The 27195-nt window shown below is 44.6% G+C and overlaps 1 protein-coding gene across 3 annotated transcripts; it reads left to right on the top strand.

Annotated features, from left to right (window-relative positions):
* The first annotated feature begins 5261 nt into the window (after window positions 1-5261).
* GEMIN8 (gem nuclear organelle associated protein 8) lies at window positions 5262-24385 on the top strand. 3 transcript variants are annotated; one of them, XM_081809153.1, is made up of 6 exons: window positions 5276-5414; window positions 8910-8990; window positions 11298-11411; window positions 13327-13371; window positions 13951-14389; window positions 23830-24385. In XM_081809153.1, exons 4-6 carry the CDS (start codon window positions 13360-13362, stop codon window positions 24084-24086), a joined length of 708 nt encoding a protein of 235 aa, XP_081665279.1. In that variant the 5' UTR covers window positions 5276-5414; window positions 8910-8990; window positions 11298-11411; window positions 13327-13359; the 3' UTR covers window positions 24087-24385. The 3 variants fall into 3 exon arrangements, with proteins under 3 accessions (XP_081665278.1, XP_006742365.2, XP_081665279.1); XM_081809152.1 differs by lacking the exon at window positions 11298-11411 and having other exon boundaries at window positions 5262-5414; window positions 8910-8969; XM_006742302.3 differs by lacking the exon at window positions 11298-11411 and having other exon boundaries at window positions 5263-5414.
* Window positions 24386-27195: the final 2810 nt, after the last annotated feature.

The raw sequence follows: 27195 nt of genomic DNA on the forward strand, positions 1-27195 counted from the left end.
ATAACCCGTAAAGTACCTGGTGAGAAGACATGCCATAAGTGAAATTATGCTCTAAAAAAAGCCCTTACACGTTGCTGGGCTCAAATGCTCTTAGCCAGTTGAAATGAACAGTATTATTTACAGATTAACTTAATCCTGAGCTGGTGGATGATATAATTTTTTAAAATGTGAAAGAGTGGAGGTGGGAATGCAGTCTACAAACACCGCATTGTTGGACTTTAGGTGTATAGTGCCATTCAGTTACATGCTCTGCGCCTCCATGCCCGAGTCTCAGGTGGGTGTGGAAGATTTGCTGTGAAATGAACGCACTTCTCCGTTACTTTTTAAAGTATTTCTCCATCGCTAACTCTATACAGCTGTGCCCTCTGCTGGATGAAGAGGGTACTGTTTTACGGAGCTCTACATAGACCTAATACAGTGCTTTATAATCCTACCTAAGCAAAAATTTTCATCACTTGAATTCTGAGTAATATCTCACAATTAGTTGGCTCTATCCCACACCAATCCCCTAATCCTCTTTATAAATTACTATTAAAGAATCTCATCTACCGAAGATTCAAAACACTGTTAAAGATTAATTCAGAACTGTTAATATTGTCAGCTGATACTGACTCTTGTTACTTCTCAAAAAAAGTACACTTAATTAAACATCATAAGGTAAATATGGGTTAATCTTTTTGGAGTTCCCCTCATCTCAAGAAAATGCATAATGAATCCTTTCATCGTAGTTTTTCAGTTTGCAAAGATCCACATAACCACAATTATTGTCCCATTTCATTTCATTATTTCATTTAACCAGGATTTATTCCCATGCTAGGTTTGGGTGACACAGAACCAAATAAGGTATGGCCCCAGTTCTCAGGAGGTTTGTCATTGAGTGGAAGATGTCGAGAAGTAAACTGATAATTGTAGAGTAACACGTGTCATGAACACTGGGATGACCCCGCTCCCCCTTCAGCAAAGGACTTGTTGCTCCAGCCACAGGAAGCCAAGTAACCCAATGCCAGGCCCCCTTCTAGGAGCCGTGGCCGGTGACTGCTCCAGATGGGAGAATAATGGCCGACCCATCTCTGCCCAACTGGTGACAACTCAGAAGGGCCATTCTAGCTCCTGAGATGCCTGGGGGTCCGTGAATATGGCTGTTAGGCTGCTTCCTAGTTCAACTCTTCTCTCTACCCCAGTGGCTCTCAAATGGGGGTGATTTTGCCCCCCCCTTCACCCTCACCAGGGGTGGCAATGTCTGGAAACTTCCTTTATCTCTACCCACCCCCCCTTTCACCTCCCCCCCCCATGATATGTGTTAGCAATCATCCTCCAAACCTGTGGCCCACTGATATACATCTGAAGGGTCTCATGACTAAGGTTTTACTACACAGTCATAAATGACCTTATCTTAATAGCAGCTAGCCCCTCAAGGTCCTGAAAACCTCGCTCCCAAATTCCTTAGAGACTTATGCTCTCCCTAACCCCCTCCCAACTTAAGAGTATATAATCAGTCACTCCTCACAACCCTGGTGCAGCTCCTTCTGCCCACGGGTCCTGTCCCCAGGCTTTAATAAAACCACCTTTTTTTGCCAAGAATTCTTTCTTGACCATTCGCTCCTGGACCCCAATATTTCACATCAAAACTGACCTTCCTTTATGCAGCTCCCGGGTAAGAACTCAGGACTGTTTGCAGGGGCTTTAGCACCACTCACTTGACCCAGGCAAGGGGACTGGCTCCTAACCAGCTTCTCGACAACACTCAGGCAGCAGAGAGGTAACAGGCGTGGGGAGATCCAAAAAGCCCGCCAGGAGATGAACCATGGCTTCCCACACCTAGCAGGATCATCCACATCTGTTCATCCCCCGGGAGGACTTTGCCACCCACCCCCTACCACCACCACCACCACAGTCTGGGACTACTCTGTGAGCCTTCGTGCTTTAGGCAATGACCTCTATAGATTCCCTTGCCCCGGGGGATTTAAAGACATTTTACATCTGCTTTCTGGGCCTTTGGGCAGCCCTCAGTCAATCTCCTCTCCAGCTGCTGGGACAAGCAGGAACAGAGTTCTCCAGAGTATTACAAAGAGGACATGTCATGCTGCATCTGGAGCCTGCTTTTTGCCCAGTAGTGTCTTTCTGTTTCTCCCAGACATGCCCCTCCCACTCCCAGGGTACACAGACACGAAGCGCTGTGGCAGATGGCCTTAATAGTCCGTGGACTCTTAGACACTCTGTTTAAAGGAATGGCCCTCAGCAGGGAGCGATTTGGCCCCCAAGGGAGATTTGATAATTTGGGGTTGTCACCAGCGGAGAGGGGAGGGATGGGGGGGTGCTACTGGCATCCAGTGGGTAGAGGCCAGGGAGGCTGCTCAACCTCCTCCGGTGCATAGGACGGTGCCCACAATGAAGAATTATCTGGCCCCAAACGTCAATAGTACCGGAGGTGAGGAACCCTATTTTAAAAAGTTCCTCATCTTAAAAAGGAGGACCCTTAAGGGTTTGCTAAAATCCACTTAAGGGTTATTCATAATTTGAGGTTTACACCTGACCCGAGGGAAAGCCCATCCCAGGCAAGCGGGTGAAGAACGGTAGGATTTATAAATTTCCACCAGATGGCGCTACAACACAAGAGAAAAATCCAACATTTTGCCGCTTCCGTTTCTGAATCCAGTTTCTCTCCCTGGTCAGCCCTCTGGAGTAGCAATGCCCATCCTTTTCAAATGGGATCCTCACTTTTTGGGCAGTTAGTGTTTCCCATCACCAATATTTTTATGCAAGTGAATTGAAATGAATAATGACTAAAATTCATTCTGGAAGATTAACAGGGCCACCTCCTCAATCGGCTGCAGGCTTTCCATTCCCTGTGTCAACAAGGGGGCCGAAGAATCTGCTAGCATCTTGCTGCCTCCTTTAGCGAACTTTTAGCTGGGCACCTGGCCAGCAGACAATTCCAGGACTCCTTTGCCCTTAGAATGGCTGAATGATGAATTTCTGGCCATTTGTGGGATTTGAGAAGTGTGGTGAGTACCTTCTAGGTAGTAGTGCACTTAAAGCAAGGGTTCTCATCCAATGGTGCCTTCGCCCTCCAGGGGACATTTAGCAACTTCTGGAGACATTCTTGGTTGTCATACTGGGGGATGCTACTGTAACCTAGTCGGTAAGGGCCAAGGATGCTGCTGAAATCCTACAATGCTCAAGAGAGCCCCCCAAAAGAACACAGAATTATCTGTCCCGAATATGAATACTGCCCAGGTGGAAAACCCTGCCTTAGAGGGAAGGGGTATGCCCCAGCTTCCCCTCTCCCCCTTGCCACTGGCTGGAAGGTACAGTGGTGCATCATCTTTGGCCATGTCTTTGACCACGTGGGCCACGGCAACAAACTGGGGAGTGTGGAGCTCCGAGATAGGTGAAATTTGAGTCCCTGGCCCCATACATCTACCTTACTACTCTGGACACTTGACACCCAGAGAGATAGAAATACATTTTCAACAGTTTGAGCCACTCTCCTTCTGAGTCTCTGTGAGAGCAAAGTAATATGCTATCTAATACCATAGTATACTCACAGCACTACAGCATACAGACTGGTTATTACTCCAGTAACCGCTCTACCTGAAACGTATCCACTGCAAGCCTGCTTTGTTCTGTTTCCCAGGGGCTCCCTGAGCTCTTTCCCCCTGGTATCTTACCCCTCTTCTCTCTTTCCTTCCTCTCCTGATGTGGTTTCTTCCCTAAGGCAGAGATTCCACCAGGCCCAAATGATTTATCAGCCTCAATCCACAGCTGACTGCCCAGAAGACACCACATTCCTACCATCCCCTTCCCATTCTATCCATAGAGATCTCATCCTTTCCACATCCATTTTCTGAACAGGGGAGGAAGACTCTCATCTAAAATAACCACCCTCAATATATACACCTTTTCTGGCCCTTACCCTCACTTTATGTTCCTCATATAACCAAGATATACAATGACATTATTTACCTGTTCATTGTCCATGCTGTACTCGAGTGTTACTTTTATGAGGACAAAAACGGTCTTGTTCACCACTGTATATCTGGTAAATAGAATACCAATGTCCAATAGAAATATATAATGATGCGTGGGACCTATGTCATTTCAAATGTTCTAGCAGTCACATTAAGAAAGTAAAAAGAGAAAGGTGAAATTAATTTTAATCTCATTTTATTTAACCTAAACAGTCCTTCCCTAACATGTTACCACTGGCAAAATAAGGTATTTTATATTCTTTGTCTCATACTGTCTTCAAAATCCACGGTGTGATCTACCCTTCCAGCACACCTCAGCTCAGACTCTGCAAGCTCTCAACAGCCACACGCGTCTAGTGGCTGCAATGGACAGTGCAGATACCGAATAATACCTGACACATAGTAGGCAGCCAGTACATATGTTAATTTCCTATACAGTTTGATTCTTCTGTAATATAGGAATAGGTAGTAATATTCACGCCACGGGTAGAGCCTAATTGACTTAGCCACTTGCTCTTATTAAGCACTTGTTTTTTCGTTTTCACTTTTAAAAATAATTCTGCTATGAACACCCGGTTTAACGTCTGCTTTTCCTTGGAATGAATTCCCAGAAGTGAAAATTCTAAGACAAAAGTATGCCCTTTTTAGGGCTCTTGCCGCGGTTTGCCAAATTATTACCCCAGAAAGGATATGCCACTTAGACTTCGGTGGATTTTGCTTGGTTATTAACGAATCCTCTGTGATGCTAACAGGGCAAGTGTTGCTGATAATGCCTGCAATACAAATAATGTTAATAGGTACTAACTTTGGTCGGCTATATCGCACCAGGCACTGCACTAGGGATTATTCACATCTTACGGGCGAGAACCCGAGGCTCGCGAGGTTAATAAACTAAACGCTATCTCCAAAGCCTGGGCGTGTCCTCCTGGGCCACGACCTCTAGCCTTGCCAGTTTAAAAAAAAAAGAAAGAAAAGGCTAACTAAAGAAAAGAGGAAGATAAGAGAGCTGAGAGAAGGGTGAAAAGTCGACAGTCAAGGAACTGGCCCAGGGACGAGGGCGGTGCAGAAACAACCCTCGTCTTCCCGCCGCGCCAGACCCGTCACCCGAGGTACAGGTGGAGACCCGGCGCCAAGGCGCCGGAGTCGCGCCGGGACCTTTGGCCCATCACCCTCCTCCAGCGTTTCCCTACGCTCCGCCCCGGAAGGCGGAGCTTCATCTCACGACAGTTTCCCCACGCACACGTGGCGCAGAACGCGGAGCGGACGTGGCGTCAGCGGCGCCGTGCGCGGACTTCCGGCGCGCGTGTCACGTGATCCTCGCCGGAAGTGCATTTCTGGTCTCCCGGGCAACAGCCCCTCCCTCCCGCGCCCCTTCGGTCTCCTCACAGGAAATAGGCCCCTGCTCGCCCACCGCCCGAGATCCGCGAGCAACGAGCCCACGAGGTGACTCCGGGGACGGCTGGGTTTCCTTTGGGGAGTGAGGGAGGAGCCTGGAGGCCCCGGACCCTGGCTTCCGCAGATGGCGGGAGAGCCAAGGGCTTGTCTGTCACGTTGTCGTAATTAGCCTCATCCCGCGGGGCCCGTGAGATTCCTAAATCATTGCTGGTTAATTGTGACAGGGGACTGGTTCCAGAGACTCTCAGCCGCCGTGCTTCGGAATCACTGGATGACTTTTAAGAATTCTGATGCCCGGGGGCCCATCCCAGACCAATTAAATTCGAATTTCTAGAAGTAGGACCCAGGCATCGGCATTTTTATTAAACTCCCCCCTCCCCCACGTGATTCTGAGGTGCTGAGTAACACTGTGTTAAGTCTGGATGAATTCTGACTTAGGCCATACAGCCCAGTACCTGAACAGAACGTCGCCCAGAGCAGCCTCATCCTTGGAGGGATGTCTGGAATATTGGCCCTTCTACTCAAAACTTGGGGTTTTCATTCTTTTCCCTCCCACTTTGACCTCTTTGGGAGGTCAGAAATTTTGGTGGAAATTATCTAGAGAACATTTGGCACCTGTGGTCTTTTATGCGCCTTACCCGTGGAGGTGGAGAAGGTCTTTGCCCACTTCCTCAGTAATTAAGTGGAGTTGAACAGGGACCAACGAAGTACCTTTTAGCTCTGAAATCTTGGGAGTTCCTTAGTACAGATCAGATGGTTCTGAACAATCTTATCTGTTTCAAGAATGATTTTTAAAGTTGTTTCATAGGCTAGGTTTTGTATTCAGCTGTTTTGCACCTTAAGTCAGAACATTACTAGAAAGTCTAGACCAAAGATTAATAACACTTCTGGGCTTAGTTACTCTCAGGATTTCCATGAATTGTGGGGTGGAGATAACATTTGCAAATACAGTTTATAACAGCCCCTTTGGGATGGCAATGACAAGAGATACCATATATTTTTAAAGATCATTGGTTAGTGACTTGGGATAGTAACTGAAGACAGGTTCACAATAAGGTATACAGATCTCCTCTGTGTTCATTGCTGTGCTGGGAAAGTATATAAACTAAAGCTCCAGAGAGAAATTTTCATTCTAAAACTGTTTTACAGATGGTGAAGGATTATTTTGGGTTTTAGGATCCAGCATTTAAGGGTGGGGTGAGATAAGAAGGATGGGGGAAAACTGAACAATTAAGGCCAGAGTGGAGGCTGGAGAGATTACAAACTAGGTACAGAACTCTTGGACCCCTTCTCTCCAATGGGAAATTAAAACAGTTGGACAAGTGAAAAAAGAGCATAACTGTGGTTGATCAAATATCAGATGAATTAAAAATAGTTTTGAAAACATATTAATGTATTTAAACGTCTGCTTTCCAAAAAGATCTGGAGCTGTACGGTTACTTGAGTGACTAGCTACACAGTTTATTTAGGGAGGGTAGAAGGAGGAGGAGAGACTATTATCAGGAAACAACAATCTCACCAGCATCCAAAGGCAGGAAAATATAGCTATGGTTTTTATGCTGGAAGGAAAATAGGAAATTTAAAAGAAATAGATTGCAGAATCCATGCCTACAAGTAATTGATTAAATGAGTGGGATGTAGTGAGTGCCGTATAAATTCAGAAAACACAGCGATTAAATGGAATTACCATGTATGTGTTTATAGAAGTAAACTTGAAATAAAGCTCCTGAAATCTACTGGTGGGCTTAACCACTTTAAACTAGTCATGGCTTTTGCTGATAGGCTCTGAACTTGCATAACCTGCCTGTTTAACCCTTAGTCCTTTACAGTCACACTAGGTTTTGCTTTGTGAGCGATAAACTTGCAGTGAATTGAACTTAACTGTTTCCTCGTTTGAGTTGTATTACTATTATGTCCTTCTTGTTATCCCCGTTTTCAACTCTCCCATTGCGTGTTGTGTTCATAAGTCAGAGGGTCCACTTTGTTTTTGAGTGGCCTCCTATTTCACTTAAGATTTTGACTTTAGGCACATGGGGATTTGGTGAACTTGCAAATAAATCCACTCACAAATCCATCACTCTGCTGACAAACAGTGCCGTTCTGTGGGTGGAAAGTTATTTGTGTTTAAAAAAAAGAGGAACGCTTAACTATGTCCTTTCATTCTTCCTCCTTCCCCATGCTGGGCCTTCCTTTGTGACATTCTAACTGCAACGTCCGGAAGAGAGTTTGGGGTTGAAGGAATGAAAAGGAAATAAAACTTTTTTGGCTTCCTCGCCCATCAGTTTTAACGATGGTTGTTGTAGACAGAGAGGTGCGGGCTCTCTGAACTGGGGGTAGTATGTGCCCTTGTGGGAGGCCTTTGTCTGGCCATAAGACAGAGGCTGGACTCCTGAGGGTGGGAGGACATTCAGTCTTGAGCCATCTTTGTCCACATTAGCCAGCAGGGACCATGCTAAGCCACAGGAGGGAGCCCATGAGTGCATCAAGCCAGTTGAAACTGCCATCAGGCAGCCGGGGGTGGTGGGCCGGAAGCAATGCTGTCAGAAAACCTTTTATTATCTTAGTTGAGGAAATTCCTACTGGTGTATGCATTATTGGAAGACATCTTCTCTGATAGGGTTATTACTACATATACAGAAATTCCTTAGAACCCCACATGACTCAATTCATGTAATTTTCATTTCTCATTGTACCTTCATTTATTTTGAGCAATTTCCAGCAGACCCCCTTCTACCCTGAAACATATACCGAAGGCCTAAATTAGATCCTCCAAATTATATGTTTGGTTCAGAGAACCAAATCACTGGGAGCCTTATCGGAAAGGTTTGACTTTAGGGGCTTTAGCCAGCATAACTTAATGACTGACCTCCAATGTGTTTCTATGCAAAAATCAAAGCAGGTGAGCTTTCATGTATTTAATTTTCAGAATTCTGCTGGAAAAGGAGGATAGAGAGGAAATCCAGTTGCGGAGTGTACATTATTGTTTGAGGGGAATTTGTGCTTTTATTTTATTTATTGGTTGCGATGACACATCCTAGATCCTATATTTACAGGAATAGAAATACGCAGTAAAAAGAATATGTATGCTCTCCCTACCTTTCAACAAAGCCACATTACTTGTGGAATTTTTTAATGACTTGATGGAAATAGTTGGATTTTTTCCATTGAAAACGACAAAGCTCTTGTCTGTTATTCCTCATGTATATTTATGCATTTAAAAATACATTTCCAGGATAAGCAGATTCATTGAAGAATGCGTGTGTTTTTTAAGAAAGGCTACATGGGAAAATATATGGTTCAAGACCCAGAGCACTGTCTTGCCTGTGGGCCCCGGGCCTCGACAGTGTTTCCTGAATGACCTCAGCGCTGTTTTTTTCCTTCCTTCTCTGGTGGTTGAGGACAGACAATGAATTCGGTCTCTGTGCCCGCCCGGGCTCAGCTGGGTAGTGACTATTATGCCATTGTGCTCGCCGGGGAGGGCTGCCGTTTTGGTGAACTGTGGGTCCCAGCCTGCCCTGACATTGCCATCCTCTTTTCTTTCAGCTCCGCCATCCCATTAGGAGGAAAGCTGCTGTTCAGTCCATGAAGACGTGTGCCGCAAGAGTAGGAGACACTCCCAAAGAGGTGGCGAATGAAAGATAAAATTAAAGACCTTTGAAAGGCATCTAAATCTGCTGTAACCATAAGCTTGCTTCTCTTTGAACTGGTGGCTGAAAGTGTTGTTTTAATGTCTAGAATTAGTTTCATGTTGGCTTTTCAGAAACCCAGGCATTTTTTTTAGGTCCTAAAGTTCTCTGTGTGGAAAGAGTAGCCGGTTTGAAAAAGTTCACAGGACCCATTCTTAGAGGAGGTTCTCACCTTCCCTTAGGAGCTAACTGATGCACTTAGCAGGAAGGGATTTGTATTCCTTCTTCCAGGGAAGAGACTCGGAGCTCTCTCCTGCTCCCCATCCTTGTTGGGTTGCTGTCCAGCCCATGGCAGCTAGTAGGGCCTCCGTCAGAAATCATGGCACTACACGTGCATTCTAAGCCCAATTGATTGCAGGAGTTTGGGTTTTTTTAAATTAAGTCTTTAAATATCTATGTAGATCTTTAAGAAATAGTCCAAGTTCCTTATTTAGTCATGGAGACAATTCTTTTGTCCCAGATATTAGGAACTGGTCACCAAGATTGCTGGTGATCATCATCACAGTTGTCTTGCTTCCACTAGGCTTACTCCAAGCCTAATCATTTATGAGACAAGTGAGAATCACAAAGTTCCTCCATGGTTTGCCAAGTGGAGAGCGAGCAACAATGAGAGCCCCCTGCGTACTGAAAGCAGAGTCAGTGCAGCTGAATAATGTATTCACATGAAATAGGGACTGGCCAAGGATGGCCCACAGCTTGTTTTTGTTACTGCCTGGGAGCTAAGAATGGTGTTTACATTGTCAAAAGGTTGTTTTTAAATTTATTTATTTATTTGTAAAGATATTTATTTGAGAGAGAAAGCACGAGCCAGGGAGCAACAGGCAGAGGGAGAGGGAGAAGCAGACTCCCCACTGAGCAGGGAGCCCGATGCGGGGCTCGATCCAAGGACCCTGAGATCATGATCTGATCCGAATACAGCCACTTAACCGACTGAGCCACCCAGGCACCCAGATTGTTTTTAAATTTAAAGAAAATGAAGAATGTGTGACAGAGACTGTATGTAGCCCACAAGCCCAAAATATTTACTGTTTGACCCTTTACAGAAAAATTTTGCTGGCATTAAGTTCCAAGAGTAATGCTGGAAAGAGAAGCCAGTAATTATAAAGCTGCGTGTAAGCTGCTACTCCTTTAGACATATTTTTCTAGGCCTTCTTTCATTTGATTTCTGAGAGTTTACTTAATTTGTCATTCATTCTCAGGAATTACTTTTAATTGAATATCTGTAGGATTTTAGGAATCTTCCAATACTTAAAATGTAAAAGAATATGATACATAGGTTTGGGAATTTGGGGAGGAAGAATAATAAAGCCAGGGGTGAATGAGCATATGCGACACACAGCTCCAGGACTCTTAACTTGCCGGAAAATGGCAGCAGATTTGATCGTAAGTGTCCCAGCGGCCAAAACAGGAAAGCACTATTAGAATAAAATCGATGTCAAAGATGCCCGTATTCCATCATTAAGATAAATTCAGCTTTCCTTAATGGCCTGGGTCCTGAAAGAGGCCAGTGCCTGAGCCGACTAGTTGGTCTACTTCATAGGGCACTGGTGCACCAGGCTGAATCAGAGCTGCTTGTGCTCCAAACCCTGGAATCGGCTTTCTTCAGCCATCTCAGCCCACTGCCCTGGCTTCCTCTTGCAGAAGCGCTTAGGGCATTGCCTTGCGTGATCTCTGAGGCAGTGTAACATGGCAGCCCTTCTAGCAAATTATTTGTCGAAATCAAAGGCATAAATAAGTAGCCTCTCCTCAGATTAACTCTCCATGCCCCCTTTAATCACAGCCATTTACATTCAAGCAGCCTGGTGAACGTGATGAATTACGCTGGAGCCTCTTAAACAATTATCTACTTGATCGCACATGCCTACACTTCTAGCTCTGCAAAGTGGAACCTCTCATAAGCCATCTTGTACATTTTCACAATACTGGTACTATTACTTTTAAAGCCAGGCAGGATTTTCCCAGTTATAAATAAAAACAGGATTTCCGAAGGTCTGCAGTAGTGTTCAATTACAATAATGTTTATGGCATATTTGAGGCTGAATCCAGACTTCCCAGTTCAGGATATTTAATATTTACATTGATCTGGTTCTAAGTACGTTTTATGAGGCATCAAAGTCTAGATTCAAAACTCTTGATTTCCAGAACACATGCAGATGCCTCCTAGACTTTTCAAATTTAATTCTTATGCTACTTGTTAATCTCTAAAACAAATTTGATTAAGACACACATGGTGTTCACTTTAAAGGCATTATGTGCTGCAGACTCTCAGAAAAATACTCAGATTTCGGTGATACAAATACGAAACCGGGCTGGAATGAATTAGCCACTTCCAGGCTGCACCTTACAGTTTAGCACTCAAGTATGTACTGATTTCTACTGTAATTTCATTTGTGTTAGTGTTACTTCTCTGGGTCGTTAACCCCTTAATTGTATTGACTTTTATATTTCTTTAGTAGTTTGTAAAGCACATAGGCAGTTAGCCAGGTTTTCAGATAATTGCTCACGTTTTAAACCTTTAAATTACAGTTTTAAAGTAATGTGAACTTAATTTACACTTATATTTTCACTGCATTGGTTGGCTTTTTTCCAGTTTACATTCACTGCATGTGTGTGTATTCCTGAATTTAGAACAGGAACAGGAAGTGTGGGCTGTGTTTAAGATAAATTTACAGGGCGCCTGGGTGGCTCAGTTGGTTAAGCGACTGCCTTCGGCTCAGGTCATGATCCCGGAGTCCCGGGATCGAGTCCCGCATCGGGCTCCCTGCTCAGCAGGGAGCCTGCTTCTCCCTCAGACCCTCCCCCCTCTCATGTGCTCTCTGTCTCTCTCATTCTCTCTGTCTCAAATAAATAAATAAAATCTTTAAAAAAAAAAAATAAATTTACAGAAGATCGGGTCAAACCTCTTAGAAATAGCCTATTGGAAAGCCTGTTATATTTTAAAAGAAAGTGAATGGTTCTCTTCAGGCTAAATCTTAAAAGATGTGGTCAATTTAACATCTCAGTTTTCCACATTAACCATAGTAAAACATCTGATAGAGATTACAAAATAAGTCGAGTTTATTTCTTAAGGCTTAGAGATTTTTAAATTCTGCCCTCTAATTAAGTGAAGGAGGAAAAACAGGCCTCCTTCGATATCTGATTTCCCAGAGTTTCAAAACCCAAGTAGCTGTTTGGTCAGCATTACATTGTGTTAGTGGTTTCATCTCACAGATGCTTCATTTCTTGTGCATTTTAGGATATTACTTTTGGGTGTTTTTTGTTTTTGTTTTTTTATTTAATTTTTTTTTTTTTTAAGTAATCTCTGCACCCAGTGTGGAGTTTGAACCCATGACCCTGAGATCAAGAGTTGCATGCTCTACCGACTGAGCCAGCCAGATACCCCAGGATATTTTGTTTAACTTTTTTTTTTTTTTAAAGTACATTCTGATGTATGCTGGCATTTTAGTAGCTCTGAAGTCCTGAACAGGAAGGAGAAAAAATCGTTTTAAATAGTTCATAGAAGGTACAGCTGCAGATTAAACTTTACCTTTAGGTATTTTCTGCCATATCAATAAATCACAAGCAGGTAGGTAGGGGAGAAAGGGATAAATCCTGGCCGAGCAAGGCTCTTGAGCAAAGGCGTTCTATGCAGGCACTTGGTGGGGAGTCTCCATGAAACAGTTTCTCCTGCAAAGACGCAGAGTGATTAGGCAGGGAGAGTGTGGTGTCACACACTGGCTGAGAGATGCTTACTACAATCCAAACCAAAACAAGGCTCATTTGGGGGCTTAAAGCCCAGGGCACAACCCAGGCTGGAGAGAGATCTCATTTGGAGAGGCTTCTCCAAGTCCCAGATCTGAGGCAAGACCCAACAATGATTTCCAGTGAGTCGGCAAGATGTATTCTGTTCAAGCCGTGGGGACATCTAGAGTTAATTTAAATAGGCATCGGCATGAGTTAAGGATTAATAAATTAAGTAATAGTTGTATATTTTTAGTTCATGTTCTATATTATTATTTTTTATACAGGTACTAGCTACTAACTATGGTTCTTTCCAGTCTACTTTCAATAGGTAAACAAATATTTGAAAAATGCAGTGTCCTTTGAGCCACTTAATCATACCTAAGGGGATCCCTCCCCAGGTGCCAGGGCCCTATAGTATATGTTGCGTGAAGATCAGGCATGGTACTTGGAAGAGGCAGCCTCTGAGGAGCTGCTCTGTAAACCGTGAAGTAGCCACAAATATCACCCACGTGTACTGACCAGATGTTTGCACTGTGGTTGTTCTTTCCTAGTCTCAGTGCCCGTTTGGACGTCCACAATCAGAGATGGCAGCAGAGGTAAGATTTTCTTTTTTAACTCATGAGGAAAGGGTAGATTTTAGCCTTTAGAGTCTTGGTATTCTCATTCCATGATGGAGAAGACCAAAGAAACAAATACATCCAAAAGCTAAAAGTAAAAGCACCACTGGGTAGGTTGCTAGACAGCTTTTGTCCAGGCACTGAGGAGTGGGCCAGACCAGCAGATGTTAAGGGGGTAGTGAGGGAGGGACTAGAAGACATTCGTCCATGTGGTTCTTGGAACTAGTCGTTTAGTTACAGTGGGTAGAGAGGGCCAAGATGGTTGACGTCAGTATCTCTCCCTACATCTTATCTAAAAATGATGATAATTAGCCTCTGTCCCCACTTTACCGTGGCCATAACCTTAAACTAAGTCCTGTGCGTATCTCATGCACATGTACTTGGTGTCCGTTGTGGGCATGGACCTGTCCTGTGTCCTCTTTGGCCCAGTAGTAGCATCCTGATGTAGTCGGTATGTAGAAGATACTCAGTAGATACGTGTCGTTTAGTCCAATATTTGAGGGTTCTCTTGAGGAAGAACTGTGTGGTATCTAGCCTCCACCTCCCTTTATTCTGTAGGTGGCATCCCGGAAAGCTACTGAGCCTTGGTCTTTTCATCCAGTATATGCAAGATACTGGCGACATTATCATCAGGCGATGGCCTGGATGCGAAGCCACCATGGTGCCTACAGGAAGGCCGTGGAATCGTATTTCAGTTGCCCGTGGTCCTTCCCTCCTGCAGCTCTTCCCCAGAGCTCTTACACTAACAAGGCCAAATCTCCTCGGCCCTCTCGTGACCATGTCCCGGCTTCCACGGACTCGCACTGTGGTTCTGCACATTCCAGAAGGTCTGGGCAGCATCCACCAGCCCGCCCGAGAGAACGCCGAGCTGGGCCCGCCACGGAGGAGGCGGAGTCCGAGTCAGACGGGGGCGTGGAGTGCGACCTGAGCAACATGGAGATCACGGAGGAGCTGCGCCAGTACTTCGCCGAGACCGAGAGACACAGGGAAGAGCGCCGTAAGTGTGCACCCGGCCGCGCGCGCTTCCTTTGCTGGCCCTGCCTTGTGCATTGTCTTCCTCCCTTAAGTTATTTTATAACTTCCTCACATTCCACATCCAGTCCCACCTCAGCTCTGTCAGTTTCCAGAGGCATTTTAAGACAGGCCTTTTTTTTTAGCTTCAGAACAAAGCTTGTGCTAGTGGTACGTCTGCCATCTGCTGAGCATCAGACAGCAGGTGGGGGGGGGCAGTGTGCACATGGGTGTGCCTGTGCTCCCTAATCTATACCGTAGCCCCTCAAGGGCATTCCACCCATTTCACAAATGAGGCAGGCGACCCTTCAGAAGGCTGATTGACTAATTCCATGGTACACAACTAGTAATCAGCTGGTGGGATTCAAATCAAGGTCTGTCCGACTCCCAATTTCTTTTTTTTTTTTTTTTTTTTTAATTCATGAGAGACAGAGCGAGAGAGAAAGGCAGAGGGAGAAGCAGGCTCCCAAGGAGCAGGGAGCCTGATGCGGGACTCGATCCCAGGACCCTGAGATCATGACCTGAGCCGAAGGCAGACGCTTAACCATCTGAGCCACCCAGGCGCCCCCGACTCCCAATTTCTGCGATGCTTCCTCTAGCACAAACTTAGGGATTAGGTTTTGTCCCTGAGACTGCTAGGTTTTTAACTTACTGCTGTCACCTCACTGGTACACGGCTCTGAGACTTCCCTGGTGCTAGTGAGCTACCAGGTCTTAATTTTTTTTTTTTTTTTAAAGATTTTATTTATTTATTTGACAGAGAGAGACACAGCGAGAGAGGGAACACAAGCAGGGGGAGTGGGAGAGGGAGAAGCAGGCTTCCCAGGTCTTAATTATTAAGCACCATTCAGAGTAGAGGTCAGTGTGAACCTAAACAGTGAGAAAATGTCTAGGACTCGAACCTTTCTGGTTTGATCCCATGTCAAAACAGTCTGCTCTTAGGGTTAGAGAAGCGAAGCAGGAATTTCCTTTTTTTGGTTTCTTACCAAGTTGCTACAAAGAACAAGAACTGCTTGTTGTACTCTCCTTACTATGAAAATTCACCAGACTGTTTACATTTGAAGTGTCTCAAATAGATACACAAATGCTTTTCTCCTTGTAACCAGTATGTAGTCTCAATATTGTTTTTATTGAGCCCTAATTATATGATATTTTACTTAGGATTTTTTTAATAAATAGAAACAAACAAGATAAATAAACAGAAACATAGAAGTCTGGGGATGGGCAAGTTTCGGTTCCATCTTTGATCTGTGTTTTCCTGATGATGGGCTTATCGATCCCCATGGGGTACCAGGAACGGAGCAGTGGGCTTTGTATGAAGTATCGTGCCCTTTAGTGTCTTAAAAGTTTCCAACGATGAAGGAGAGGAGGTGTTCAAGCATGTCCACATTTGGTTGGAATGCCATTTTTCATAGCTTTTGAAAAAATATGATGGATGTGCGGTTTCTTTTGTCCTTACCATAGGTTAGAATAACGTGTTTTTCCCACCAGAGATGGGTACTTTTATGAGAGCAGCTCTAATTAGGGATGGAAGCAAACCCCAGTCATCCAAAAGGCCATTTTGAATTATCTGCTAATGTAAAATAACTTGATATATAGTTACTCAATAAAAAATAGATGTGATGATGATGAAAATAAAGTAACAAAATGTGTCTTTCCAACGTCAGCAGTTCAGTTACAGATATGGCTAAGAACCATCCCTGTTCCTCCTCTTGCCTTGGTCAGGTAGAATTCTAGGTAAGTTTAAAAAAAAAAAAAAAATCATAAAAATTACCTGCTAAGTCATGCCTGGCACTTAATACTGTTTTGAATGAGTGAATGATTTCAGTATTAATTATGACCCTTAAATCAGAGGTTTTCAAATATCCCAGAAAGTGATAAATTTGCTTTGCTTGTGTGGGGCATTTTACGAAGTGAGTTAGGCTTTGAATGCTTTATAAACTTGTTGAACTTCATATTTTGTTTTATATTATTCCCAAATCTGCTGAGTTGACTTCAGGGCTCCAGATTGCACTGTTATCATCACTGTCGTGGGTTGAATTTTCTTCCCTAAAAAAAAAGATTCGTTGGAGTCCTAACCTTCCCCCTTCCAACCTCAGGATGTGACCTTATATGGACATAGAGTCTTTACAGAGGTAATCAAGTTAAAATGAGGTCCTTAGGGTGGGCCCTAATCCAGTATGACTAGTGTCCTTATAAAAGGAAACATTTGCACACAAAGGTAGACATGCACCCAAGAAGAAGGCCATGTGAAGACTGGAGTTCTGCCACTGGAAACTAGGAGAGAGGCCTGGACCTGATCTTCCCTAGCGCTTTGAGAGGGGGCACGGCCCTGCCCACACCTTGATCTCACACTTCTGGCCTCCAGACCTGTGAGATGAGAAATTTCTGTTATGCTAAGCCACCCAGTTTGTGGTGCTTTGTTACAGCAGCCCTAGGAATCTAATACAATCCCCCTGTGAGAATTTTCTTTGTCCCAAATGCAGTCTGTGAGTGGGACATGAAGTGAACTACACAGGTCTTGCCATCCCTTTGAAGAAACTGGTACATACTTGTTTTACCATGATCTAGACAGCAAACCAATAAAAAAGGGAATTTTGTGAAAACCCATACAGCCTTCATCTTTAACCTCATTCTTCAATATATACATCATTATTTGTAACATTATACCAAGCGAGCTGTGGCAGAACCGCTCCCGCCACAGAGTCCCGCCCGCCTCCACCACTTATCAGCCCGAGGTTCTTAGCTTGTGGGTCACCTACCCTAATCAGTCTGTGCCTCAGTCACCTCACCTGGGGAAGGGGGTCCTAATTAATGGAGTGGTAATTATGAAGATTTGATGAGATAATAAAAGATAAGTTAGAGAACCATGCTTGGTACGAAGTCAGTGCCCAAGAAATGTGAGTTGTTATGGTGAGTTGCTAATTACTCATCCTTTAGTGTGGATTATTAACCATATACTGATTTTACTCTGATGCTGTCAGTGTTAATTAGTGCTTGATTGAGATTCTGCATTATTTTTAAAAAAGATGTTCTGTGGCTTCAAAAAAAAAGTCATTTCTGGTCTGCACTTTTCAAATTCTTAACTTAGAATATTTAAAAAGCAAAAGAATTAAAGTTTTGGTGTCGATCCAGTTTAGTCGTTAACACAGTTTCATCAAAGTAGTCATTAACACAACTTTTAATCCATTTCAAGGACATTCTTGCCTGATGACAAAATAGTAAAATACATGGAAAAATGAACCCACTTCCATACTACTAATAGCACTAAACGCATCAAGCTTCTGCTTCTTTGTGCTTTGTAAATGTATAATTGTAGCATAGTTGAAAACTGCTTGTCATAGGGTCTCCGCGATGCTTTGGTGTCCTGCGGTCTGCCCTGAAAATATTATCAGGTCTTTGGGAGATGTGGACATTGTCTGGCAAGGGCGAGAACATGCTGTGGTGTCGGAGTCTAATCTGACTGCTAAAGATTTAGAAGCTGCCGGGGCCTGACCCTGTACCACCAAAAACAATGGGCATTATTTTTTTCACCAGCACTTTTGGTAGCATATAGGATGAATACTGTGCCATACTGTTCCTTCAAGCAGCACTGAGGGATGGAACTCAGATGTAAGCAGTGTGAATGCCCATCGTGCTTTCCAACCCATTACCTTCACTAGTAATGTTCATGGAAGTTTAGCTACATACACAGTTGGGATATATTTTAGTAGTGATTAGGGACCTAAGTAGTGTGAATACTTGGTTAAAGTTGTTTTGTTTTGCTCTTTGAACCACTAGAAGCTACTTATTCAGTAAAGGCAAATTCAACTTCGAATATGGATCATCTAGAGAACACAGAATTTTATGAAATATCACTAGCAGGGAAAAATATAGCTAAACTTGATTTTTCGGTATTATTCACTTCCACGGGAATATATATGTTACATAATTCATCATCATCTGAGTCTTAAATTTAATTTTTTCTTAGAATAAAATCCTTCATACTGGACAGCATGTTCTTGTTTGTGATTACTGCTCTTCCAGATAATCTCTAACATATTTTAATGATAACAAAAAAATTAAGTAGGATAAATAAAGAACTCCTTCTGTGTGGTGGGAACAGACATGCTTTTGATTATGTTATATGTCATTTCCTAATGCGATATTTCCGTTATTCAAAACTTCACTGGTAACATTACTTATGGGAAAGTAGACAGTTGTGGAGTTTTAAAGGTCAGCTGTGTTTTCAGTTATTTCTTAGGAAAAATGTTTATTGTTAGGTTAAGAAAAGTACCGTGTTAGTCATAAATAACCATCAATTGAGACTGCAAGGTTATAGTCCTAGTACTTAGAGGGGAAATGAGTGAAAGTTATCATTCCCAGTGGAGAAGAAGACCCTCCGAAATGAACGCCACCACTGTTGTCTCAGGCTTGAGCCAATCAGATTTTATCCCCTGTGTTTTGGGGGTAACCGTTGGGTCAAAAGAGAGACATATTCACAAAGAGCTTAAACCCAGTCGGGAAGAGGAAACAAAATCAAATTAAAACTGATACCTAGAAGAGCCATCTATGGTCTGGTCCATGGGTACTTTTGCAGTGATGAGTAGAGCCAGTGAACTCAGCCATCAGAGAAGTTTCACGGGGTAATGGTGGAAAATGGAGTGTGCTCTAGGCTTTGAGGGAGGGGGTTAATTGGGATCAAGAGAGAAAGAAAGGGGATAAGTCCACTCCCCACTTAGCACTCAAAGTGCTGTTCTTACCACAGGGCCCGGAGGTGCTTTTAGACATTTGATGGGAGACATCTCCATCATGTTGTGTCCACCGAAGCTGGAAGGTTTAGACCAGTTTTCATGACCGAACCTTCAGTCAGTCAGCTGCAAGCCCATCCAGTTCGCCCTCAGCCCACCCTCTGTGGAAAACCTGGAGGATCTAGTGCAACGCACAGCTCAGTATTGAATGAGCCGCTGTGGCTTAGTGGGTGGAATTAAAGCGTGGCATCCTGTGACTGAGCACAGTTCCACCGTGTGTGTGTGTCGTCTAGTTCAGATGCTCAAAGTCCGGAAAACCAGGCCGGGGGGAAGATGCATATAAAAGGCTGTAGAAAAGTGGAAGGGCAGGATGGAAATGCACTTTTATTCTAAAAGTGAAAACAGCAATTATCCACTGACTTCATTTGTCAGGGGAAGAGGGATGGGAGGTGAGGACGAAGACCCAGCAGAAATGGCTCCAGGCCGGCTGGCGAGCACCTGTGTTCCGGGTGTGTTGCTGACAAGCCAGAAATGAGTCACTCGTGATAATAAATCCAGACTGTGCTTGTGCTCGGTTGTGCTAAAATCAGTAATTCTGGCAACATAGCAGAGAATACAATCAGAAAGACATGCTAATCCTAGAAAAATGAGGAAAAATAATGTTCTTCAGCACTCATTTGTCTTAGTGCTTTGTCTTCCAAAATGTTCTGCCTTTGGGCTAATTATCTGTGGAATACTGAATGAATGTTTTCCTGCTATGTCAGGTCTTCTAAAATCCAAGTCACTCCTCATGATTTTGTTTTCCTTTGGAGACTGTAAGTCCACACTGGTGGTAGCATCATGTAAATTTATAGATCGAGGGGGGAAGTATCAAGGTTATATGTCCTGAACCCAGATGAGATCCAGTAGCATTTCTCCTTCAGAGGATGTTACTGTTTTCTTGTTTTAGCCCTATATGCATATTAACCTTTATCTTAGTTTCCTAGGGCTGCTGTAGCAAATGACCATAAATTGGTGGCTCAAAACAACAGAAATTTATTCTCCTAGTTCTGGAAGCCAGAAGTCTGAAATCAAGGTGTTAGCAGGACCCACTCCCTCCAAAGGTTCTGGGGCTTTGCCTCTTCCAGCCTCTGGTGGCTCCTGGCGTTCACTGGCTTGTGGGGACATAGTTCCAATTCTGCCTCCTTGTTTACACGGTTTCCCCCCTGTGTCTCGATGTGTCCTTTTCTGTCTCTCATAAGAACACACTCATTGGGTTTGGGGTCCACACTAATCCAGTATGATCCCATCTTGATCCTTAATTACATCTGCAAAGACCCTGTTTCTAAAAAAGGTCTATTCTGAGGTTGCGTGTAGATGTGAATTGGGGGGGGGGGGGAGGGCACACTATTCAACCCACTCCAGCCCTGTATTAAATCTGGAATCTAAAAATATATTCTGATTTGTATTAAAACAAGTTCCCATGACTGAATAGCCTATAAGAAAACAAGCCCTGGGTAACATTGAGTCCCACAGCTGTTTTCAGTAAAAAATGATCAACTTCTCCATGACGTGGCACCTGTTATGTCCGAAGTGTGATGTTCTACTTCTCTGCTTCAGTCAGATGATTCTCCATCTGGTGGAGCCCTCACCTTGTTTTGACAGGAAGAAAAACTGCTAGTGATTGAGAATCCTTTCCTTCACTGGGAGGAAGGAAGCAATAAATAGAAGACAGTAAGTGATGCCTTCAAATGAGTATATTCTGTTCTAAGGTTTGCTTGGTCCCCTAAGTCAGCATAAGCTGAAGTACTTCCAGGTGCTAGCTGTAGCTTCCAATGTCCAGCCAGTCTGAGGGCATTTGATTTTAAGCTGACTGGTTTTCAAATTTGTAGTCTAGCCTTAGGACTTTTTTTTTTTAAGTGTTTAGGTAAGTAGAGGCACAGTGATTCAGATATAAAGGAACAAGATCAGACTCCATCTCACTGGTGCCCCCATCTCCTGCAGCCTCTCTGCTATGGAGGCTCTGAGGAACCCATGGGAGGGGAGCTCTGCCCAGCACCTTTTGAGATTTGAGCATCTGTTTCTCTATCCCTGAGTTGTCATCATTTTTCTTTAACAGCATCTGGAAGAAACAGCTGTTTACAAAAATAATGTATGGCCTCTGTCCAGGCTTTCTCTCAACAGTCATTTCCTGAGCACCTGCTTAGCGTCAGGCATTGTGTCCTCCCGGGGCTGGGGACTGTGGGGGGTGGTGAAGGCAACCGTGCCCTTTCCCCATGCATGACTTCCACAGGCAGGTTTTAGCACTAGCCGGTCAGTGCAGGGGACAGGCTTCCCGCCCCTTAGGTCCGTGCTTTAGGGCAACTAACCACCATGCTGAAAACCAGGAAAGCTCCAAGCCTCTTGAGAGGCAGGGAGAGGACAAGGGTTGAGTCTTAAATTTTCATAAGGAAACCTGAACAGGAAGGAGAGACAAGAAGACAACTGAGAGCAGAGGCCTGTGCCTTTTATTCTGTTATTCTTACACGAAATGAGCTTCATTAGCTGAAACCCTGTGATGGTAACCCATGAGCACCTGCCAAGTGTGAACTTGGAAAGCTGCACTGGCTACGTTGACCAGCGGCTGCACTTGGCTCGTATGAACAGTGTTTCGTTGATAGATGTCAACCGTAAGAAAAAACATCTCGATGTAGGATTGTTACACTGATTGCCTGCCTGTTAAGATAGTTTTGGTCAGAAGAGTAGCAGAACCATGTTAAATTACCAGGAAAAGAAAGAAAGATGCAAAAGTAAGAAGGTTAAATTCACATATCCCGGCGATAGAGAGCAACACTTGCTAAGATAGCGTGGATCCAGTGTTTATTAAAACTTGTAAACGCAAGGACTCCGATTTAGACAGGAAGTTGAACATCTGCTGTGTCACTGGATCTGTCGGTGAGGCTGATTATAGTCTTGGGACAAATGTGAGAGTAAAAGGACTGCGGTCTGGGAACCTCTGTCCTCTGGATGCACAGGCTCTGCCCACCCACCCACCTCCACGGGATGGTTTCCTCTGGGCCTACGACGAAATGAGCCCAAGTACTGGTAACTGCCCAAGGCTCCCATAGGAGGCAAAGGGAACTGCTGTCCCTGGCTAATGTGGAAAGGCCACACTTTCAGAGGAGTGGTCTTTGGAGGGCGGGGGTACACAATCTAAACACCCGTGAGAACTGAACAACTTACATCCTGATGTTTCAGACTTGGCAAAAAGACCAAAACTGAGAGACAAATGTTTATTGACCTCCTGTTCATTTGCACATCACGCCAGTATTTTGGTTCAGTTCTGCATTTCACGGGAAGTCAGCTACATCTCTCTTCTGTGGATAAGGGAACAGTTACATTGCACTTACTTGCTTGACAGTCATTTGGCCTATCTGTAGGTGACCTCCTGGTATAAGAAAGAAGCTGCGGATGTGCTAACTCAGAAATGGCCATCCACGTTTATCGTGTTCCCAAGTGTCCAAAACTCCTTCCTTCCAACTCCAAGGGGATATGTGCGAAGAACGAACTTAGGAGCGTGACCGCCTAGCCACAGACATATCTTGCTGCTCACTTTTGGGTTCCCTTCTACACTAAGCTATCATTCTGCTACTTTAAAAAAAAAAAAAAAGGAAAGAATGATGTATGTCATTGTTTCATCCCCTATAACCACCTTCACTCCTTATTCAGCAGCATTTCTCTCAGTCGCAGTAGTAGCTAGAGATGTGTGCATTCTACTATCTGTTTCTCTGTTCCTGACAGTCACTTACAAAAATCTATCGGTTGGCTAAATTTTACCTTATGCAGTGTTCTCTTATTGATATGTTAATGTTATTTCTATATACATAAAAATAAAAGTAGGACTTGTTGTAGTAAAAACTATACAGGGGAGAATATACTGAATTTTTTGCTTTACAAGAATCCATTTAAATTAGTAGGATTAAAATCCGGTAACTCTATCACTTGAAATTTAGCCGAAGCTAAGCTGTGAAGGGGAAAGACAAATCCCATCGTGAGGAAGTCGGCGCACTTGCAGTTGTGTTAATATAGCAGGAAGCTTAGAAGTCAGGTCTTCCTTCCATTGGCAGAATTGCCCTGGCTCAGCCCTGTTTCCTCGGGCAGGTGTTGAATTACGTGACTCCATTTCCTGGCATGCTCTGTGCTTTGGCTGTGTGGAAGGATTGGGGATCAGGGCTGCAATTCTATAGACACCAGCACTTGCTCTTTTCGAGGTGACTATGAAATCGGCACCTCTAACACGGGGCTGACTCCCCCCACCCCAGCACCTCATTTGTGGGCGGAAGTATTACTTCTTGCAACCCTGGACTTTGCAGGAAGCATTTTGTGTCCCTGCTGGCCTGGTACAGTGTGTGAAACCAGGCGGCCCTTCCCAGCTGGGCGGCTTGTGGGCAGGCCGCATAGATGAAAGGGACAGAGCTGTATTCGGGGCTCAGTGCGGAGGTTTGATGGTGCTGGGTGACATGTTTCCTGGCGGCTTTTCGCCGTGTCTGGCGGGGCAGCCTTAGCCTCCCGGATAAGCGATCAGTGCATTTCCTAGGCACGCGGGTACTGGCGTGCGGCTGATGCCTTAGAACCTAGTGAGTGTCTCGGCAGGCGCAGCCAGGCCCGACCTGGCAGTGCAGCTAGCAGCCGCACCCCGGGCTCACCCCCCACCCCGCCCCGTGTCCGTTCGTTCTCAGGGCGGCAGCAGCAGCTGGACGCCCAGCGCCTGGACGACTACGTGAACGCCGACCACGACCTGTACTACAGCACCCGCCGCTCAGTGGAGCCCCCGTCCGAGAGGCCTGGCGAGCGGCGCAAGGCCGAGATGAAGCGCTTGTATGGGGACAGTGCCGCGAAGATCCAGGCCATGGAGGCCGCCGTGCAGCTGAGCTTCGACAAGCACTGTGACAGGAAGCGGCCCAAGTACTGGCCGGTCATTCCGCTCAAATTCTGAGCCCGCGGCGCAGGGTACCCAGCCATCCCCCTCTTCCTCTTGGATTCACTCAATCTCTCCTTCTGTGCATTTTCTCAGGGAAATTTCTCTTATACGGAGAAATAAGCATGTCACCAAAGTCCCAGGGGGCCCATCTCAGGGCTGGATGTAATACGTTGGCCACTTGAAGTCAGCAAGACGTGTACTGTTGCCAACATGAAAGATTTTCTTTTGACCTAAAATGATAATTTCATATATATTATGCTTGGTTTTGATGTCACTAATAATGTTCAGTTCATTAAAGTCCTCACTTAGAGAAACTGCCTCGTTTTTTGCCTTTTTCTGTTTTCTTCTGTCCTGTCTTTAACCCAACTGAACTTCAACGCACATGCCTTGAATGAGTCAGATGTCCTCTCCTGCTCGAACTCCTTTAGCCCCCACTGAAAATGACCCAGTGGGACAAACACCACTTCTCTCCGACATAGAGGTCAGCGTGCATGTCCTGTAAAGGAGCAGAGAGTGAATATTTTTGGCTTTGCAGGCCGCACAGTCTTTGTTGCAACTACTCTGTTCTGCCCTTGCAGCGTGAAAGCAGCTGTAGATGGTGAGTAAACAAATGGGTGTGGGTGTGTTCCAACAAAACTTTATTTATAAAAACAGGCCTTGGGCCAGATTTGGCCTAAGGGCAGTAGTTTGCGAACCCGCTGCTCTAATGGAATGAGAATAACCGTCTTGACATTTTTCTTGTTATCTCATTATCTCTACAGAGCTTGAATGTCACACAGAATTGAGAGCGAAGAACAGTAATTCCCAAACCTGCTCACCTCTGCAGTATCCTCTGTTGTAGAAAAGGTATGATTGAGCTCTTACTATGTATAGCGAATGTTGCTTTGAGAAGGGAATACATTTCTGAGGATGAAAATCTAAAAATTGACGGAAAGGTCCATTTATAAAAGCCAGCTGCCTTTTAAATAAGTTATCACAGTATGTTGCCAGGGTGAGCCCATGTTGACCTGAGAAGATTAGCACATCCATCAAAGGTTGGTGAAAAGATTGCGTATTGACATGTTTCTCCCGAAGAACACTTAGCTCCACATTTCAGCCCCTGCCCTGAGACAAATGCATTACTTTCACCAGCCCCAGGTGCTTATTTTTCCAAGCTCTCATTGTATTCCTGGAGTTGTGATTTGTGCTTGGGTATTGCCGACAAAAATCAGAATTAACTTCCCTTGAGGTGACAAGGGACTAAAATTTCAAATCCTTGGGGTGCCTGGGTGGCTCAGATGGCTAAGAGTCTGCCTTCGGCTCAGGTCATGATTCCAGGGTCCTGGGATCGAACCCCACGTCGGGCTCCTGGCTCAGCAGAGAGCCTCCTTCTCCCTCTCCCTCTGTCTCCCCCCACCACTCATGCTCTCTCTCTCTCTCTGTGTCTCAAATGAATAAATAAAATCTTTAAAAAAAATAAAATTTCACATCCTTAGGAGCTCTTGTTTTTTTCTGTGAAACTCCTACACCGAAATAGAAAATAAGTATGGCTCAGGCACAAATACAAACCAGAGCCTGTAATTGCAGCAGCTTCTTAGCTATTTGAGAGTGAAACGTTCTCTTGACAAAGGACTCTCATACCTTCCCCCAGAGAAACCAGTATGCGGGCCCGGGCCTGATGGCTTTGTTAGCGCAGGTGCGGGCCAGCTACTTCGCGCTCCTCACACAGGTGGGGGTTCGTGATGCCCCCACGTGGGGTCCTTGTGAAGACCACACTGGATTAGTGCCTGTGAATCACACACTGCTGGCCACATGGTGAAGACTCAGGAAACGTTGACATGTAGTCCCTGCCTTTAAAAATGGCCAGAGTGCCAGTGGAAGTCCTGGGTATATATGAAACTTCTTCCCAGATACGGAGAGGTGTTTCCCCTGGCAGCTCTTCAAATGGATGCTTTGGCTTTTCGGCATCCGGGAGGGACCCATGATTTGATGGTGGATTTATTCAGCAAATTTTTGAGTCCTTTCTGTTGCAGTTAGCTAAGCGTTAGTCTCTTCGCTCGGGGGAACTTGTCTTCTAGGAGGAGAGGCATATAGGTGTGCAGTGCTGGTAATCGCGGTCTGTTCTCTGCTGGGGGCATGCGCAGGAGCTGCGGCAGCGGGGAAGCAAGGCGGGACAGGGCAGGGCTTCTCAGCCTCTGCACTGCTGCCATTCCGGGCTGGATTAGTCTTTGTTCTAAACAAGAATACATGCTATGGATGCATATGTATGTATGAAAATCAAGAGGCTTGCATGGACAAAGTTCACACCAGTTTCAGAATCGTGGTTACTTCTGAGCATTGGCGTGAGGATTGGCGTGCCATTCAAAAGGGGTTTTCCTGTCTCTCTGGTATTTCATCTCTTTCTAACAGAAAAGCTATGATATGATAGGAACCCCACTTTTATGGAGGCCCCCAAATTCAGACTCTGTTCTGATATAAAATAGTTTATCTTTCACTGCATTCATAGGGTTAACTGTTACCTGAAATGTTAAACGCTTCTGTAGGGCTTACTCTGGGTACACACTTTTGTAATTGCTTTAAGAATACTAATTTCCTTGGCAATCAGTCTGTGTGACAAACCCTGAGGTCAAGTGTGTTGCAGAATACAGACATTGTTGTACTTTTGAGAGGTACAACAGCATATTCTAGAACTTGTCCCAATGGGCTGGGCCAGCAGCCTGTCATCAAAGACAGTTGTGCAGTAAAATGGAAGGATATTCTAACTGGGATAAGTAAAAACCATAAATATCCTCCGTTTCATTCAGGTCAGGTTTTGTCATCAAATCCTTACCGTCAAGTCAGGTTTCGCTGCCAAACAAATTATTTAAAACACACACACGCATACCTTCCAGTTTCCAGAGCTTTGGGGATTTCAGAAAAGTGGTGAAGGAATGTGATCCCTGTTTTGCAGATGAGGAAACAGTACAGACAAATTAACCAACTTAACCGAGTGCACTTTCAGTGGTGGAAGTGGGTGTGAAACCCAGATAGAATCTGACCCCTAAACTCCCCACTTTAGGCTGCTTCACCCCGCTGAAGTCAACTTCTACAACCATATTCACAATATGTGTAAAGCACAATACATCCAAAGCATAGCAAAGAATCT

The sequence above is a fragment of the Leptonychotes weddellii genome, chromosome X, assembly GCF_054177405.1.
Source record: "Leptonychotes weddellii isolate Sample4059 chromosome X, ASM5417740v2, whole genome shotgun sequence".
Lineage (NCBI taxonomy): Eukaryota > Metazoa > Chordata > Mammalia > Carnivora > Phocidae > Leptonychotes > Leptonychotes weddellii.